This window comes from Lontra canadensis, unplaced genomic scaffold (assembly GCF_010015895.1).
Source record: "Lontra canadensis isolate GAN:19392208 unplaced genomic scaffold, GSC_riverotter_1.0 scaffold14, whole genome shotgun sequence".
Lineage (NCBI taxonomy): Eukaryota > Metazoa > Chordata > Mammalia > Carnivora > Mustelidae > Lontra > Lontra canadensis.
This window is the reverse complement of record NW_022631008.1, coordinates 27,348,106-27,368,690: the sequence shown is the minus strand read 5'-3', so window position 1 is coordinate 27,368,690 and position 20,585 is coordinate 27,348,106. Positions and strand designations below refer to the sequence as shown.

Genomic DNA, 20,585 nt, shown 5'->3' with positions numbered 1-20,585 from the left:
TGACTTGTGATCTCAGCTCAGGTCTTGATCTTTGGGTTGAGTTCAAGCTCCATGTTGGGCTCCATGCTGGGTGTGGAGCCTTTAATTAATTAATTAATTAATAAGTTGAGGTATGATTTGTATAACATAAAACACACTTATTTTTAGTGTACAATTCAGGGACACCTGGGTGGGATTAGTAGGTTAAGCATCTGCCTTCCACTCAGGTCATGATTCCAGGGTCCTGGGATTGAGTCCCACATTAGGCTTCTTGCTCAGTGGGGAGCCTGCTTTTCCCTTTGCCTGCTCTGCCTGCCACTCCCCCTGCTTATGCCCTCTCCCTCTCTGACAAACGAATAAAAATAAAAAATCTTTAAGTGTACAGTTCAGTGATTTAATAAACTTGGAGTTGTGCAAAGATCCCCATAATTCAATTTTAGAACATTTCCTTCACCTCAGAAGATTCCTTGTGTCTGTCTGCAGGCACATACATCTTTTCCCACCTCCAACCCTAAGTAATCACTAATCCACTTTTCTGTCTTTCAAGATTTTGTCTTTCCTAGGTACCCCATATAAAAGAAATTACATAATATGTAATCTTCTTTGTCTTTCATTTAGCATAATATTTCAGGTTCATCCGTATTGTGGTATCAGTATTTAAATTTTTAAAATTTTATTACCAGATAGTATTGCATTTCTCGGCTGTTACCATATTTTGTTAATTCATTAATCAGTTGATGGATATTTGAATTGTTTTCACTTCTTGGGCTCTTAAGAATAATGCTGCTAGAGAGAGGAGGCAGGATGGCGGAGGAGTAGGAAACTGAAATATCATCAGGTACCAGGAGTTCAGCTAGATAGTTATCAAACCATTCTGAACACCTACAAATTCAACAGGAGATAGAAGAGAAGAAGAGCAGCAATTCTAGGAACAGAAAATCAACCACTTTCCAGAAGGTAGGACCTGTGGAGAAGTGAATCCAAAGCGATGGGAAGAGAGACCACTGGAGGAGGGGCTGTTTCCCAGCAAGTGAGGGAGCAGCAGAGCACGGAATCGGAACTTATAGAAGTCTGCTCCACTGAGGGATGTCGTTCCAGAGGCTAAGTGAGGGGTGGAACCCTTGCAAGGACAGTGTGATCTCAAGACCTGCAGGGACACAGAAAGACCCAGGGGTGTCTGAGTGTGGCAAAGCTCCCAGGTATTGGAGCAGGGAAGCTGGCTACAGAGATGGAGCTGAGCAATGAGCTGTCAGCTTGGGGTTACCTTAAACCGTCGTCCAAGTCACAGTCGAGCCACTGATGTTCGAGCAGGGACTGCACAAGTGGCAGATCTGGAGAGATCCCCTCCTTCCTCCTCCGGGAGGAGCAGCATGGGAGTGCACGGCAGGAATCTCCTGCGTTTGGAGACTCCAAATGGGTCCATGTGCCAGAGATAGAAATGCTGGGTCACAGGCCGGGTGAACATGGAGTGCAGCCAGAGACCAGGGAGACAGGAGGGATTGACCGCTTTTCTCTGAGGACGCATAAGGAGTGGGGCCACGAGCTCTCGACTGCTACTGGCCGGAGATTTGGAGGCCACCATCTTCATTCCTGTCCTCCAGAGCTGTATGGAAAGCATTCAGGAAACAAAAGCTACCAAGAGCGAACCCGAGCAGATTACTTAGCCTGTCCCCCAGCAAGGGCAGTACAGTTCCGCCTCAGGCAAAGACATTTGAGAATCATGACAGTAGGCCTCTCCCCCAGAAGATCAGCAGGAGCATCCAGCCAAGCCCAAGGTCACCAATCAGTGAGAACTGCAGAACTCTAGAGCTAGGGGAAAGCAACACAAGAATTCGTGGCTTTTCCCCCATGATCCTTTAGTCTTTCAAAGGTAACTTTTTTAAACTTAATTTTTTTCTTATTCTATTTTTTAACTTTTCCTCTTAACTATTTTAACGTTTTTTAAACTATTTTATCTTATCAATACCTTTTTAAAAAAACATTTTTAAATTTTCATTGTTACAGTCATATTCTGTCTGTTCATTGTATTTAACCTTATTTTTTGTATACGTATAGGGTTTTTTTCTTTAAAATTTTGGGATACAATTTCTTCTAATAGATCAAAATATACCCTAAGTCTAGCACATGACTCTGTTCTAGTCTCCAGCCTGATCACATTCACTCTTCTTTTTTTTTTAAACTTCTTATCAATTCCTGTTTTAGAATCTTTTTAAATTTTCATCTTTACAGTAACATTCCGTCCCTTCATCATGTTTACCTTTATTTTTGCATATATATATATATGTAAGTTTTTCATGCTTTAAAATTTGGGGAGGTAGTTTCTTCTAAGAGACCAGAACACCCAAAATCAAGTGGCTGGCTCTGTTCTGTTCACCAGTCTAATATATATAAATTTTTTAACTTTTTATTTATTTTTATTTTTTTTTTTAATTTCGCCTCCTTCCCCCTCCCCCTACGCCCCGGTTTTGGGTCTCTTCTGATTTGGTTAGTGTATATAATTCTGGGATCTTTGCCACCGTTTTAGTATTTTGTTCTTGTTCTCTCATTTATCTGTTCTTATCTGGGCAAAATGAAAAGGTGGAAAAATTCACCACAAAAAAACCCCCCAAAAGTAGTACCGATGGCTAGGGACCTAATCAATATGGACATTAGTAATACGTCAGAACTAGAGCTCAGAATGACGATTATCAAGCTGTTAGCTGGGCTTGAAAAAAGCATGGAAGATACTAGAGAATACCTTTCTGGAGAAATAAAACCCCTTACTGGACAAATAAAAGAACTAAAATCTAACCATATTGAAATTTAAAAAGCTATTAATGAAGTACAGTCAAAAATGGAGGCTCTCATTGCTAGGATAAATGAAGCAGAAGAGAGAATTAGTGATATAGAAGACCAAATGATGGAGAATAAAGAAGCACAGCAAAAAAGAGACAAACAACTATTGGACCACAAGGGGAGATTTCAAGAGATAGGTGATACCATAAGACAAAATAACATTAGAATAATTGGAATCCCAGAAGAAGAAGAAAGAGAGAGAGAGAGGGGCAGAAGGTATATTGGACCATATTTTAGCATAGAATTTCCCTAATTTTGCAAAGGGAACAAGCATCAAAATCCAGGAGGCAGAGAATCCCCCCTCAAAATCAATAAAAATAGGTCCACACCCCATCATCTAATAAAACTTACAACTCTTAGGGACAAAGAGAAAATCATGAAAGCAGCTCAGGGCAAGAAGTCTGTAACTTACAATGGTATAAATATTAGACTGGCAGCAGACCTATCCACAGAGACCTGGCAGGCTAGAAAGGACTGGCATGATATGCTCATAGCACTAAACGAGAAAAATATGCGGCCAAGAATACGGTATCTAGCTAGGCTGTCACTAAAAATAGGAGAGATAAAAAGTTTCCAGGACAAACAAAACTTAAAAGAATTTGCAAACACCAAACCAGCCCTCCAGGAAATATTGAAAGAGGTCCTCTAAGCAAAGAGAGACCCTAAAAGTAGTAGACAAGAAAGGAACAGAGACAATATACAGTAACAGTCACCTTACAGACAATACAGTGGCACTAAATTCATATCTTTCAGTAGTTACCCTGAATGTAAATGAGCTAAATGCCCCAATCAGAAGACACAAGGTATCAGAATGGATTAAAAAACAAGAACCATCAATATGCTGTCCACAAGAAACTCATTTTAGACCCAAAGACACCTCCAGATTTAAAATGAGGCGGTAGAAAACCATTTACCATGCTAATGGACATGAAAAGAAAGCTGGAGTGGCAATCCTTATATCAGATAAATTAGATTTCAAGCCAAAGACTAGAATAAGAGATGAAGGACACTATATCATACTTAAAGGCTCTAACAAGAAGATCTAATAATTTAAAATATCTATGCCCTTAACACAGGAGCAGCCAGTTATATAAACCAATTAATAACAAAATCAAAAGAAACACATCAACAATAATACGATAATAGTGGGGGACTTTCACACCCCTCTCACTGAAATGGGCAGATCATCCAAGCCAAAGATCAGCAAGGAAATAAAGGCTTTAAATGACACCCTGGATCAGATGGACATCACAGATAAATTCAGAACATTCCATCCCAAAGCAACAGAATATACATTCTTCTCTAGTGTACATGGAACATTCTGCAGAGTAGGTCACATCCTGGGTCACAAATCAGGTCTCAACTGGTAAAAAAAGATTGGGATCATTCCCTTCATATTTTTCAGACCACAGTGCTTTGAAACTAGAACTCAATCACAAGAGGAAAGTTGGAAAGATCTCAAATACATGGAGGCTAAAGAGTATACTACTTAATAATGAATAGGTCAACCAGGAAATTAAAGAAGAATTTAAAAATTCATGGAAACAAATGAAAATGAAGACACAACTGTTCAAAATCTTTGGGACACAGCAAAGGCAGTCCTGAGAGGAAAGTATATAGCAATACAAGTCTTTCTCAAGAAACAAGAAAGATCTCAAGTACACAACCTAACCCTACACCTAAAGAAACTGGAGAAAGAGCAGTAAAGAAAGCCTAAACCCAGCAGGAGAAGAGAAATAATAAAAGAGCAGAAATCAATGAAATGGAAACCAAAAGAACAGTAGAACAAATCAACAAAACTAGGAGCTGATTCTTTGAAAGAATTAGTAAGATTGATAAACCCCTGGCCAGACTTATCAAAAAGAAAAGAGAAGGGACCCAAATTAATAAAATCATGAATAAAAGAGGAGCGATCACAACCAACACCAAGGAAATACAAACAATTATAACATATTATAAGCAACTGTACACCAGATAATTTGACAATATGGAAGAAATGGATGCATTCCTCGAGACATATAAAATACCAAAACTGAACTAGGAAGAAATAGAAAACCTGAACAGACCCATAACCAGTAAGGAGATTGAAGCAGTCATCAAAAATCTCCCAACAAGCAAACAAACAAACAAACAAATAAATAAATAATAAATTTTAAACAATTAAAAAAATAATAATAATAAATCTCCCAACAAACAGGAGCCCAGGGCCAGATGGCTTCCCAGGGAATTCTACCAAACATTTAGAGAAGAGTTAATACCTATTCTCCTGAAACTATTACAAGAACTAGCAATGGAAGGGAAACTTCCAAACTCATTTTATGAGGCCAGCTTTACCTTGATGCCAAAACCAAAGACCCCATCAAAAAGAACTACAGACCAATATCCTTATGAACACAGATGCAAAAATTCTCACCAAAATACTAGCCAATAGGATCCAACAGTACATTAAATGGATTATTCACCACTACCAAGTGGGATTTATTCCTGGTCTGCAAGGTTTGTCCAACATCCACAAATTAATCAATGTGATACATTAATGAAAGAAAGAGCAAGAACCATATGATACTCTCCATAGATGCAGAAAAAGTATTTGACAAAGTACAGCATCCTTTGTTGATCAAAACTCTTCAAAGTGTAGGGATGGAGGATACATACCTCAGTATCATCAAAGCCATCTATGAAAACCCACAGCGAATATCATTCTCAGTGGGGAAAAACTGAGAGTTTTTCCCTGAGGTCAGGAACACAGCAGTGATATCCACTGTCACCACTGCTATTCGACATAGTACTAGAAGTCCTAGCCTCAGCAATCAGACAACAAAAAGAAATTAAAGGCATCTGAATCAGCAAAGAAGAAGTAAAACTCTCACTCTTTGCAGATGATATGATACTTTATGTGGAAAACCCAAAAGACTCCACTCCAAAACTGCTAGAACTCATACAGGAATTCAGTAAAGTGTCAGGATATAAAATCAATGCCCAGAAATCAGTTGCATTTCTGTATACCAACAGCAAGACAGAAGAAAGAAATTAAGGAGTTGATCCCATTTACAATTGCACCCCAAACCATAAGATACCTAGGAATAAACCTAACCAAAGAGGCAAAGAATCTGTACTCAGAAAACTATAAAGTGTTCATGAAAGAAATTGAGGAAGACACAAAGAAATGGAAAAATGTCCCATGGTCATGGATCAGAAGAACAAATATTGTGAAAATGTCTATGCTACCTAAAGCAATCTACACATTTAGTCCACTCCTAATCAAAATACCATCAATTTTTTTCAAAGAAATTGAACAAATAATCCTAAAATTTATATGGAACCAGAAAAGACCCTGAATAGCCAGAGGAATGTTGAAGAAGAAAGCCAAAGTTGGTGACATCGCAATTCCGGACATCAAGCTCTGTTACAAAGCTGTCATCATCAAGACAGTATGGTACTGGCACAAAAACAGACATATAGATCAATGGAACAGAATAGGGAGCCCAGAAATGGACCCTCAACTCTATGGTCAACTAATCTTTGACAAAGCAGAAAAATGTCCAATGGAAAAATGAAAATCTCTTCAACAAATGGTGTTGGGAAAATTGGACAGCCACATGCAGAAGAATGAAACTGGACCATTTCCTTACACCACACACAAAAGTAGACTCAAAATGGATGAAAGAGCTCAATGTGAGACAGGAATCCATCCGAATTCTTGAGGAGAACTTGTGTAGCAACCTCTTCGATTTCAGTCACAGCAACTTCTTCCTAGAAACATCGCCAAAGGCAAGGGAAGCAAGGGCAAAAATGAACTATTGGGACTTCCTCAAGATCAAAAGCCTTTGCACAGCAAGGGAAACGGTCAACAAAACCAAAAGACAACTGATAGAATTAGAGAAAATATTCACAAATGACATATCAGATAAAGGGCTAGTATCCAAAATCTATAGAGAAATTATCAAACTCAACACCCAAAGAACAAATAATCTAATCAAGAAATGGGCAGAATACAACAGTCATTTCTGCAAAGAAGACATCCAGATGGCCAAGAGACACATGAAAAAGTGCTCAACATCACTTGGCATCAGGGAAATACAAATCAAAACCACAGTGAGATACCACCTCAAACCAGTCAGTATGGCTAAAATTAACAAGTCAGGAAACGACAGATTTTGGTGAGGATGTGGAGAAAGGGGAACCCTCCTACACTGTTGGTGAGAATGCAAGCTGGTGCGGCCACTCTGGAAAACAGTATGGAAGTTCCTCAAAAAGTTGGAAACAGACTATTTGACTCAGCAATTGCACTACTAAGTATTTACCCTAAAGATACAAATGTAGTGATCTGAAGGGGTACGTGCACCTAATGTTTATAGCAGCAATGTCCACAATAGCCAAACTAGGGAAAGAACCTAGATGTCCCATCAACAGTGAATGGATAAAGAAGAAGTGGTGTATACACACACACACACACACACACACACACACACACACACAATGGAATACTATGGAGCCATCAAAAGAAATGAAGTCTTACCATTTGCAACGACATGGATGGAACTAGAGGGTATTATGCTAAGTGAAATAAGTCAATCAGAGAAAGACAATTATCATATGATCTCTCTGATATGAGAAATTTGAGAGGGAGGGCAGGGGATTGTGGGTGAGTAGGGAAGAAAAAAATAAAACAAGATGGGATCGGGAGGGAGACAAACCATAAGAGACTCTTAATCTCCTCAAGCAAACAGGGTTGCTGAAGGGTCAGGAGATAGGTATAGGGTGGCTGGGTTATGGACATTGGGGAGGTTATGTGCTATGGTGAGTCCTATGAATTTTGTAAGCCTGATGATTCACAGACGTGTACCCCTGGGGCAAATAATACATTATATGTTAATTGAAAAAAAGAATAATGCTGCTATGAACACTTACATGCAAGTCTTTGTGTAGGCATGTATTTGCATTTTTCTTTAGAGATACAAGAATGGAATTGCTGGGTCATTTGATAAACTTATATTCAACTTTTTAATAAACTACAATGCTGTTTTTCCAATGTGACTATACTGTTTTACATTTCCACCAGCAGTATGTGAAAGTTGCAGTGACCCTGCATCTTCAAGAATATTTGTTATTTGTTTTTTTTTATATAGCCATCCTAGTGTGTGTGAAATGGTATCTCATTATGGTTTTAATTATCATTTCCCTTGTTACTAATGATGTTGCGTAGCTTATGTCAACAGTATAACTTTGAAATCTTTCCTTCTTCATACATGTTTCTAGTTCACTCATTTTAGCTGCTGAAGTGTTCCTTTGTAAGATTAAACATGTTTATCTGCTTCTCTGCAACCATTAGATGGTTTTCACTTTTGCATTGTTATTAATAGTGTTATTTTTGTCACCTTGAGGCAAGAGTTTCTTTGTAGAAAACATATAGAAGTGTAATTTGCCAGGTCTTAGAGTATAAGTACTCTACCTAGATAGCATCTGTTCTAACAGGTTTCTAGAAGTAAGGTAGTTAGATTTTACACGATTGGTAAATAAAAGAATAACGAAAGTTTTACTCCAAAGTCACATTGTTTGATACTCAGTTTTTCTCACAAGGGGAACCAGAATAGCAGCAGTAGAATTACAACTTTCTGCTGGAATGGAAAAGCCGCCTTTAGACTTTAGACTGTTGCATTAGCAGCAGTGGCTCTTTTGACTATATTTAACTAAAATTCAAAATGGGTCTCTACACCCAGGGCTTCCTCTCTCCCTAGGAGGTATCCCAATATTGTGCCATCTCTGCCTCATGGCAGGTTGCACCTGAGGTTTCCTGACTCACCTCATTGGCATCCTACTGGCTCAGAGTTCTACTTGCATTTGCTCTGTCTTAGCATCTGCCAGCTGCGTTCTAATCAAAATGTATCCAGCATTTCCATACTGTTATTTCCTGTGCATTTTAATATCCACTTTTGACAGCTTCCAGCCACACTGGCTGCCTGCCTGACTGATCAGAGTTATCTCCTCAGGTACCAATTATTGATTTTATTAGTGTTCTGGTTATAAAGTTGCATAAATTTTGCCTTAACCTTTTTTTCCCCTGTAAGCCCTGTTATTTTTAGAGCTCCATTTTTCATATTTTGAAGTATGTTAATAATAAAAATATCACATTATAGTAGTAATGCTGTATTATAAAATTCCTCTATAAAATGATCCTAAGTTTATAATCCCACAGTGTATCAGAGCTTATATTTCTCTGCATCCTCAATGGCATTTGATAGTATCAGATGTAAAAAATTTTTGCCATTTTGATTCTTTGAAATGGTATCTCCTTAGTTTAATTTGTATTTCCTGCTTACTAATAAGTTTGAGCATTTATGTGTCTTTATCTGAGAATTGCTTATTCATGCTCTTGGTTCATTTCCTCTTGGGTCCTTCCCTATTGTGATGTAATGCAAGTTTTCATCCCTACGGCTTATGTGTGCTTACAATTTGGTTTTTCACACTTAGATCTTATACTTATCTGAAATTTTATGTTTATGTATAATAAGGATCTAATTATATATGTTTTTTAAGAGGGGGCAGAGGGAGAGGGGAGAGAGAATCAGGGCTCAGTATCATGACGAGCTCAAATCAAGATTCAGACACTTAACCAACTGAGCCACTCAAGCACCCCATATTTTTCTAAAGGTAAATAACTAGTTCTCACATATTACTGCAAATTTTTTTTCCCACTGAATTCTTCCACCTCAGTCATGTTCCAGTCTCACAGACCTGAGATCACCACTCAAGTGGAAACCAGGAGTTGGTTGTCCAACCAACTGAGCCACCCAGGTGCCCTTTAAAACTTGTGTTTTGGTTTTTCTTTTTAAGATTTTATTTATTTGAGAGAGAGAGTGCGTGAGTGAAGAGAGGGGAACTGTTTTCCATTTAGTTCTAACTGCCTTCCATTTTTTACTGTAGTCTTTTTTTCCCAGTGCTATTTGCTCTCTCTCTCCCTTTCACTAGATTGTAATATGAGACTCATTTTATCTTTATTCTTAAAATTAATCCAGTGGTTCAAGTTAGGCTTATAAAAATCATACATTAAAGGAGAAATTTTTAGATCTTGAAAGCTGAGAAATAGAAAATTAATTTGTAATTTTTAAACCATAGAGAATAATTATATTACTCTTTTCCCTTTGTATATTTTAATTTAATCAGGGTAGTATAATTGTATAAACTAGGTAGGATCAAAGAGGCTAAAGAGATTGTAAATATTTAGTGATTCACAGATGGAGGGTTTTTAATTTTAAAAAAATTTTTAAAAGATTTATTCACTTGAGAGAGAGAGAGTGTATGTGTACACATGATCATGAACGGGGGAGGAGCAAAGGGAGAAGAAGAGGAAGTCTTTTTTTTTTTTTTTTTGGAATTTTACTTTAGTTTTTTTCAGTGTTCCAAAATTCATTGTTTATGCACCACACCCAGTGCTCCATGCAATATATACCCTCCATAATACCCACCACCAGGCTCACCCTCCCCCCGAAACCCTCAGTTTGTTTCTCAGTGTCCACAGTCTCTCATGGTTTGTTTCCCCCTCTGATTTACCCAACTCACTTCTTCTCTATCTGAGGAAGAGGAAGTCTTTTTTTTTTTTTTTTTTTAAGATTTTATTTATTTATTTTTTTTTTGACAGAGAGAGACACAGTGAGAGAGGGAACAGAAGCAGGGGGAGTGGGAGAGGGAGAAGCAGGCTTCCCACTGAGCAGGGAGCCCAATGCGGGGCTCCATCCCAGGACCCTGGGATCATGACCTGAGCTGAAGGCAACTGCTTAACAACTGAGCCACCCAGGCGCCCTGAGGGAGAGGAAGTCTTAAGCAGACTCCTCGCTGAGCACAGAGCCCAGTGTAGGTCTCCATCTTACCACCCTGAGATTATATCTGAGCAGAAACCAAGAGTCAGAGGCATAACCAACTGCATCACCCAGGCACCCCTGGTTTTGGTTTTATTTTTTTCCTTTATGATTACTCCATGTCACTGGTTAGATATTCCTCTGGCTTTTACTGAGTTTTATAGTGTTTTTACTTAACACATATCACAGTAACACTTCAAAATTTTATAAATAGGTTTGCATCATTATGGTTTCTAATTTACATAAATTCTAAATAATAAGATTTAATCTGTTGCTTTAATGTTTTTGTATTCTTTGTCATCTTAAGGTCGCACTACACACAAAGTGGAGGAAGCTCTTATTAATGAAGAAGCAATTTTGAACCTCATTGAAAATAGTCAGACTTTTCAGCCTTTGACCCAAAGACTGAGTGAGTCACCAGTTTTCTGTAAGTAGCAATTCTACCATAAATTTCAGAATGTTAATCAATGGAAGTGTGTTATGTGAGGGGGTATTTTCCTTTGGTTTGAAGAGGTTAATGCTGCATGTTCAGTAAATCATTACTGTAAGTATGAAATGTAGCCTTGAATTAAATGAAGTAGCTTTGTTTTTTGTTTTCTACACAGCTTTAAAAAAATTGTGAAAGAAAATAATTTCTTTGCCTTTTTTTTTTTAACTTCACTTTGATTGGAGGAAAATCTTATTGCTTTAGGGGAAAAATGCATATTTTTTAGTTAGACTTTTCCAAATTTGAGTACATTAAAATACCATAATTCTTTTCTTGGTGAGTATCAGAAATTTCCCTGGACAGTTCTTATTAAGCCATTAATTTTTGTTTGGGTAGAATATGACTCTTATTTCTGCATCTCCCTAAATGCATCTTCATTAGCATCATTTGTCAGATTTCATTTCCTTAATATAGTCTAAATTACTGACATCTTTACAGAAATTTATTTAAAATTTCATTGTAAAAAGTGAGAAGTCACTGAGTTTCATGCCTTTTGTTTTGCTTGATTTAGTGATTTTTTGTTTCTTTTTTGTGTGAACTTTCTGTTTTTTCATTCTTACTGTCTCATATGTGTTCCCAGCTTTCTACAGTGTCCTCTGTCAGTTATCTTCATTTTTATTTGAATGGAACACAAATTGAAGGACTAAGAACAATACCAAAATTATTGTACACAGTCATATATCAAGAACATTTGAGACAGGAGTAGAAAACTTTTTTCCTTTATAAATGAATGGTATATGCAGAAGGAAATAACCCAGAGGAAAAAATAAGCAGCTGAAAGAGAGGAACATCGAGAAAATGAAGGAATTGAAGAAGAGACTGAGAGAGACATATCCTTATTTCAATGTAATGAAATAGGCAAATAGACATGAATGAAACAGGCAAATAGAATATCATCAGTAGATAAATTCCACCTTGTCTAAGTTTGCAAAAATGCAGTCTCAATGCTAGTCAAAGATTTGAAAGTCAGATATCTATAATTCATTCGCTAATACTGCTCTTTTTTAAAAAATGAGACAGGAAAATGAACTGCAGTACTAGGTTTAAGAAAAGATTTTTGGGGGCCCCTGGGTGGCTCAGTCCATTAAGCATCTGCCTTCACCTCAAGTCATGATCCCAAGTTCCTGGAATGGAGCCCCACATCCCTGCTGAGCAGGGAGCCTGCTTCTCCCTCTCCCTCTCCCTCTGCCTGCCGCTTTCCCATCTTGTACTCACTCTGTCAAGTAAATAAAATCTTTTTAAAAAGAGAGATTTTTGCCAAAATGGCAACAAACCTCTATCTTCATGGTCTTTTTAAAAAAGATTTATTTATTATTTGTTACTGATTTAAGATTTATTTATTATCTGTGAGAGAGAGCATGCTTGGGAGGGAAGGGGCAGAAGTAAAGGAAGAGAGAGAATCTTAAGCAGATTCCCTGCTGAGTACAGAGCCTGATGTGGAGCTCAATCTCATGACCCTGAAATCATGACGTGAGTGAAAACCAAGTGTCAGATGTTTAACCGACTGAGCCACCTAGGCGCACCCGCCCCCCTTTTTTAAATAAAACCTTTTATTGATGTATTTCACATACCAGAAAATATACCTTCTAATTTATATGGTTCAGTGATTTTTTTTTAAAGACTTTTGTTTATTTGAGAGAGAGTACAAATGAGAGGCAGACTCCCCACTGAACAGGGAACCCAACACGGGGCTCGATCCTAGGACCCTGAAATCATAGCTTTAGCCAAAGGCAGATGCTTAACCAACTGAGCCACCCAGGTGCCCCAAGTTCAGTGATTTTTATCATGTTCACAGTTATGTAACCATTACCACTATCTGATTCCAGGACATTTTATCACCCTAAAAAGCAACTCCATAACCATTACCAGTCACTCCTCATTCTTCTCTCCTCTCAGCTCTTGGGAACCACTAATCTGTTCTCTTTTTTACTGCATTTACCTGTTTGGGTCATTTCATATAAATGGAATCATATAACCTTTTGTTTGTGGCTTCTTTCACTTAGCATAATGTTTTCAAGGTTCATTCAAATTGTAGCATGGATCAGTATTTCATTCACTACTGAATAATATTCCCTCATAGGGATATACATTATAGTTCATTTATCCATTCTTCACATGATGGATACGTGAGTTGCCACCTTTTTGTCAATTACAAATGATACTGCTGTGATTATTTATGTGTAGGTTTTTGTGTGGACATATATTTTTAGTTATCTTGGTTGTATACCAGGAGTGGAATTGCTGTATCATATGGTAACTATTTTTAACATTTCAACAAACCATCAAACTTTTTTCCAAAGCTGGTGTACCATTTTACAGTCTGACCAGCAATGTAGGACTTCCTTCTTTGACTTCCTTGCCAATACTTACTACTTGTCTTGATTTGGCAAGCATAGTGCATATGAAGTGGCATCTCATTATAGTCTTGAAGAAGAAAAAAAAACCTTGAAGGTTTTTTAAGTAATGTCTTTGACTACTTTAAAGCTCTCTTGTGTTTTTCAACCACATGTTTCATTTAACTATCCTGTGCACTAAATAAAATTTAAGTGAGAATAAGGTATTCACATGTATTGTTTTTAAGGCACCTCTTCCTTAGCATTAATTCACATATTTATTACGTATTTTGATTTTGTTTTAAACCCTGGTCACCCTATTTGGTTTAGTGTTCCTCAAGCTTAATTGTGCAGTAAGCTTGGACAGCTTGTTAAAATGCATCTTCCTGGGCCCTAACTCAGAAGTTCTGATTCAAGAGATAGAAGATGGGTTCTGGGGAATCTTCCTTTTAATGAGGATACAAAATCGTTCCAGTGCAAAGAGTCCAAAGATCATCACACTTTGATAAAACATTACATTGACATAGAAATCTTTGCATCAGCTGTATTTTTTCAGTATGTGCCAGCATCTGTGATTTTATTGAATGTAATTGACCTTAGTTCAATTATTGAGAAAAGTTATTTGTTAGTGATGCTTCACTTGTTTTATAGTGGACAGTAGTCCTGATGAGGCTCTGGTACATCTTCTTGCTGGTTTGGAAAATGATGGATATCAGGGGGGAAGAAATAGGATACCATCACCATGTCATTTCTTTGGAAACACTAAAAATCCCCAAAATAGTGATGATGAAGAAAACGAACCACAGATTGAAAAAGAAGAAATGGAACTTAGTTTGGTGATGTCTCAGAGATGGGACAGCAATATTGAAGAACCTTGTGCCAAAAAGAGGTAACTTTTTAGTTCTTTCAGTTACTTTAATAATTTCCTGTTATCGTTATCACTGTTCTCGCATTAGAAATTATTTTTTACTATTGTTTATAATATAAATTCTTTATAAACTAGTCTTCTTTTAAATCCCTTTAAAGTAGTGCTTTGTTTTTCATGTGGCATAAACTTCATATTCTAAACAAAATACAATTTTGCTACATTTAAAAAGATTAAACCTGGAGTTTTTTTCCAGTTTTATTAAAAGATTAAACCTAGGTGGGGTTTTTTTTTTTCAAGTTTTATTGAGATGTAATTGACCTATATCACTGTATGAGTTTCAGTTGTACAGCATAAATGTTTGACTTAACATATATTATGAAATGATTACCACAAATAAGTTTAGTTAACATTCTTCATCTCATATACATATAATAAAAAGAAATGGAGGGGAAAAGGGGGAAAAAAGCTGCTCCTTGTAATGAGAACTCTCAGGATTCATTCTAACAACTTTCCTCTTTAATCCTACAGGAGTGGTAACTATAGTTGCCAGGTTGTACATTACATCCCTAGTAATTATCTTACAACTGTAAGTTTGTATCTTTTGACCACCTTCCTCCAGTTCTTCTACCCCCATAAACTTAACTTTTAGAAATTATATATGTAGTATTAATATGTGTTGATAGTAAGTGGGGCAAAGTAGAAGTGCCTCTTTATCCCTGAACTTGAGGAAAAAGAACGCCCTCTGAGAGTTACATGGGTTACAGCAACAGTTACAGAGTCAGCTTGAAGACAAGAAATAGCCTTTAGGTCTGATTAGACTGAAGGAATTAAATATTAAAAATAAGTAAATAAGAGTCTCAGAAACAGACACTGGTATTCTTCATTTCTCAAATTAAATTAATAAGATGGCACTGTGGTTTTCCAAATTAAGTTTCTTGTGAAACTGATTGATTTGACTTATATATGTTCTGTATGTGGAAAAAGATTGGGCCTCTGAGCCTGAAACACTGAATATGCCTGTCCTTCAAACATAGGTAGATAATACCAGAACTTCTGAACTCTTTGTTTGAAATGTTCTCTTGTTATCTGTGTATATAACCTTCTTCTGTATTTTCGCAGTATGCTTCCTCAAAGAATTCCATTTTCATTCTGTGGGTGGAGAATCCAAACCTACAAAATATTATTTCATACTTTCCTAGCTTCATGTACTCAGTTCCCTCTCCAGTGACAGTGATAAGTCATTCAAAGACTCAGAGCTTGACCTTTGAAGAACGAATGCTACCTGGTCCAGACAGAATCAGTATTTGATTTCCTGATAGAGTTGACCCTTAACAATGTCATAAAATGTCTTTTGTCAATATTTCCTAACTATTAAAAAAATAAAGTGAAGTGAAAGACATAAAATTTTTTGTAGATCTCTGTAAGTTGTTTTTTCAATTTTTTAATATAAACTTGATCAATCTTTGCATGGAATAGCCTATTGGGAAATGCCTCAACCACGTCAGCCTATAGATGGCTTTGTTCTTGTTTCTCTGTTATTTCTGTAATAATAAATTCCCCCCAACTTCTGGAAGTTTGCAACTTCAGTGTTGTATTTGACTTGCCCTCTTTTGCCATTCTGTCCTTCCACCCTCCTTCCTCCCAAGGTTAATATCCTAGTTTGGGCCTTCATTATCATTTATCTGGAACACTATGACTCACTTTTTAATTGGTCTCCTCCTTGCCTCTAAGTCCTCCTTTATAATAGGGGTAATAATTACGATTATTAAGTAAACATGGGCACCAGAAAGGGAAGAAGGGAAGCAGAGAATATCAGGAATCTTCATGAGTTCAAGTCATGCTCTACTGTCTTTATATCCTTTTTAAATATGGTTATTTAGGGGAATGTTATAATCATATTGAGTCTTGTAAGTCTTACATAGTATCCTTGTAAATAAGGAGAAAACATGGCAGTAGTGACCACTTAGGTGGGTTCACAAGAATTTACATGACTTTGCACTTAAAAACAACATAAATGCTGGGGTGCCTGGGTGGCTTAGTGGGTTAAAGCCTCTGCCTTCGGCTCAGGTCATATCCCAAGGTCCTGGGATCGAGCCCTGCTTTGGGCTCTCTGCTTTGCAGGGAGCCTGCTTCCCCCCCTTCCCCCTCTGCCTGCCTCTCTGCCTACTTGTGATCTCTCTCTCTGTCACATAAATAAATAAAATATTTAAAGAAAAAAAAATTTAAAAAACAACATAAATGCTTAAATGCCAAGTATCATGCTAGATTGGATTGAAATTTTCACAAATATTAGAGATTGGTAATTCACTGGGTGACAGAATATAGTCCAAAAATATCTCAGAACTGAATAGGTGATGCCTAATATAGAGTCATGTGTTTAGGTTCAGTCAGTCAGCTTTATAAATACAGACTAGGTAGACCATCTCTCTGGGCTTAACTATCTATTCTGGGTTTAATTTCTGTTGGAAAGCCATGATTTTACTCTATTAAGAGCACAATAAGTCTGTAGTGTTGTATGGTTGCCAAAATAATGAATTTAATTATTAGCTACCAGCTGTACCTAGGGTAACATTTATTATTCTAACAGATTTTAGATTTTATTAATAAAATGATTACAGTATTTACTTGATGTATTTAAGTCTTGCTGTAATAAATTGGATCGCTTCTTTCATATTTTAGCAATGTGTTGACTATCTGATATTTCTATTTGATTGATATTGTGGCATTTCACTTTTTCTTATTTCCATTTGTTTTTCTTGATTGTTTTATTTGGTATTATTTCTTTGATTTTACCTTTAGTGTCTCATTAGCATTTTTCTACAGTTTCTTAGATGATATCTTATATAGCTATTTATATTTTTGAGCCTGTATAAAGTAGATACACATTCAAATATATAAAATTCTTAGAGTCACTATCTACTTGTTACCAGTAGTGTCAGCCTGTTTAAAATCATAGGCATGGTTTGTCCCACAATTAATGAATGCTTATATGTTCATTAACTGGACCAATCCTGTGAAAACCATGCCCAAGTCAATCTTGGGAAAACAAACTGGAACATTTCATTAATGTACTTTAGAAAGAGATTGAAAAATAGAAGTATAGTGTCTACGAAAGGAGTTCTTCAATTGTATTTGGATGTTATATTTTGCTCTGAGTACCATATTTTAAGAATCCTGAGAAAGGACAGGAAAGGGAAAGAAGAGAAAGAAAAGGAAGGATCTGTGAACACTGTCACTTTTATTTATTTATTTTTATTTTTTCTAATTTTACTTTCAGTTAATTAAACATATATTATTGGTTTCCAAGGTAGAGGTCAGTGATTTATCAGTCTTCTATAATACCCAGTGCTCATTACATCACATGCATTCCTTAATGTGCATCACTCCGTTACCCTATCCCCCCATCCCACCTCCCCTCCAGCAACCCTCAGTTTCCAATGATTAAGAGTCTTTTACAGTTTGTCTCCCTCTCTGATTTCATTTTATTTTTTCCTCTCTTCCCCTATCATCCTCTATTTTGCTTTCTTCTTCCACATATGAATGAGATCATATGGTAATTGTCTTTCTCTGATTGACTTATTTCACTTAGCATAATACCCTCTAGTTCCATCCATGTCTTGCAAATGGCCAGAGTTCGTCTTTTTTGATGGCTTAATAGTATTCCTTTTTCTTAGTATTCTTAGTAGTATTCTTTTTTATCCATTCATCTGTCAGTGGACATCTGGACTCTTCCCATAGTTTGGCTATTGTGAGCATGGCTGCTATAAACATTGGGGTGCATGTGCCCCTTTGGATCACTACACTTGTGTCTTTGGGGCAAATCCCTAGGACTGCAATTACTGGGTCATAGGGTAGCACCATGTTCAACTTTTTGAGGAATTTCCATACTGTTTTCCAGAGTGGCTGCACCAGCTTGCATTCCCAACATGTCACTTTTAAAGAACAGTAGAAAGGATAGATAATGTTTGGTCTAATTAGGAATTACGGGATAAATTATAAATGCCTTCAAATATTTTAAAGTTATCATATGGAAAATAGCAACAATAGGCTACGTATAACAACGCAGGACAAAAGCAGAAATAATGAATGGAATTTGGAAAGTACTGTGTAACAGAGGGGAAAAAATCCTAACAATTAATAATGGAAAAGATTAACTCGTGGACAGCAAGCAAGCCCCTTATACTGAGAATGTAAGAGTGGAGATTTTGTCATCTGTTAAAAATAAGGTTTTGGCATTCAGTAGAAAATTAGACTAGATGACCTCTAATAATTCTTTCAGCTCTTAAGACAGTGGTTTTAGGACAAATTTTGATTTGGTAAAGGATTAATGGAGAAACTGTTACATGTATAATTAAGGGACACTTTCAAATTTTTGAGACCAGAGAAAGAAAAGCTTAGGTATGGATAGAAAGGGAAGTATCAAGCTAGGACTTAGTGAAAAAATTTAAATCGATAAGAGATGAAACCTGAAAAGATTATCTATCTGGACTTGACCGTCCATCTGAATTCTTTAGTAACCTGCTTTAGAGCCGCTGCTCGGATTGACTCAACACCTCTACTACTTCCTAGCTCCTCTGACCCCTGTTTTCTCTTCCAGCCTCACCGGAATACCCCCTTGCGTAATTCCTTTTGTGTTTGTTTTTTCCAGTTCACAGTGTAGAGATTGTGTATTTGTGGAGACTTCTTTAAATTTGACGGGATGCTACCTTTTTAGAAGTTACTGAGTTCTCAGCCAAGCTGTTATCTATGTCTAATACAGGATGAGGGGGAGAATGTAAGGAAGAACATGATTAGATATGGTAGTCCAGGATATTGTGGAGCTTTGGGTACAGGAATGATGGTGTCTTCTAGCTCACATGAAAAGGATGTGAAGTTTCTCTGCAATAACTTTTTATAGAACATAATACTAAAGCAAGATAAATCTGCGTTTCTTTTTGAGGTTCTAATTCTCAGATCTTTTCAATTTTACTATTACAACATCAGATTAAGCAAATATTTTTAATCTGACATGCTTTTTCTATGATCATACTCATAATGAATCTTCATATTCTCTAGATCACTGTGTAGAAATACCCATAGAAGCTCAACTGAAGAGGATGATTCATCTTCGGAAGAAGAAATGGAATGGAATACTAACAGTTTGCTTCTAGCCAATCTTTCTATACCTCAGTTAGATGGAACTGCAGATGAAAACAGTGGTAAGTTATCTAATATAAGAGCATTTTATGATTTAGCAGCTGAGAATATATTTGCTTTTAAAACTGTAATCACAAGGGCACCTGGGTGGCTCAGTGGGTTAAAGCCCCTGCCTTCAGCTCGGGTCATGATCACAGGGTCCTGGGATCGAGCCCCGCGTCGGGCTCTCTGCTCAGTGGGGAGCCTGCTTCCTTCTCTCTCTGCCTGTCTTTCTGCCTACTTGTGATCTCTGTCAAATAAATAAATAAAATCTTAAAAAAAAAAGGAAAACTGTAATCACACATACAAAATCGGCTAAGTGTGAAGCTTTGACAATACTATCTGTTTTGTCCTTCTCCAAGATTTTTTCTTTTGTAAGAATGTGAATATCTGATTATTTCCTATTTCTAAGAGTATAATATTTGTAAATCACTGATTTAAAACTTCATAGACTTTAATCAGTTTATCATGTTAACATTTAAGTAGCATAAACTGTAAGAAATACATTCAGATGTTAACTAATTGGAATTTAAATAAAAACTTGAGAAAAAATACTCTCATCTTATTTGAAGTGATAATACAAAGAAGCATACAAAGAAGCATACTGTTTTATGAAAAATTTTCAAGGTGACAGTATTTTTCCCTATTCACCACGAAGGCACTGAATATTAATATAAAATTTCTTTTTTTAATTTTTACTTTGAAAAATTTTTTTTTTTTTTTTTTTTTGAGAGAGAAAGAGAGACAACATGCTCTGTGTAGAGCCCTTGCAGAGCTTGATCCCAGGACCCTTAGCTCATGACCCGAGCCAAAATTGAGAGTCAGCAGCTCAACCAACTGAGCCACCCTGGAACCCCTAATATAACTTATTTCTAACAAAAAGAAATATGTTTAAAATAATGAATAATAATCAAGTGTAACTGACTCTTGATTAGTTAGATTGAGTTATTATCTTAATGAGAGGAATGACATTTTGTTAAGATAACCATTTTAAGCATGGAAACATAATTTCATATAGCTTCTTTCATAGTGATAGTATGGAGAAATATTTT

At 36.6% G+C, this 20,585-nt stretch overlaps 1 protein-coding gene across 4 annotated transcripts in view; it reads left to right on the top strand.

Annotated features, from left to right (window-relative positions):
• The window catches only part of REV3L (REV3 like, DNA directed polymerase zeta catalytic subunit), a 183,020-nt gene that overhangs the window by 78,924 nt on the left and 83,511 nt on the right, over positions 1 to 20,585 (top strand). For all 4 annotated transcript variants that reach the window (XM_032858330.1, XM_032858329.1, XM_032858328.1 and 1 more), the window contains exons 10-12: positions 10,978 to 11,097; positions 14,142 to 14,379; positions 19,414 to 19,556. In XM_032858330.1, coding sequence (XP_032714221.1) covers positions 10,978 to 11,097; positions 14,142 to 14,379; positions 19,414 to 19,556 — 501 coding nt within the window. The remainder of the gene's footprint in view (positions 1 to 10,977; positions 11,098 to 14,141; positions 14,380 to 19,413; positions 19,557 to 20,585) is intronic.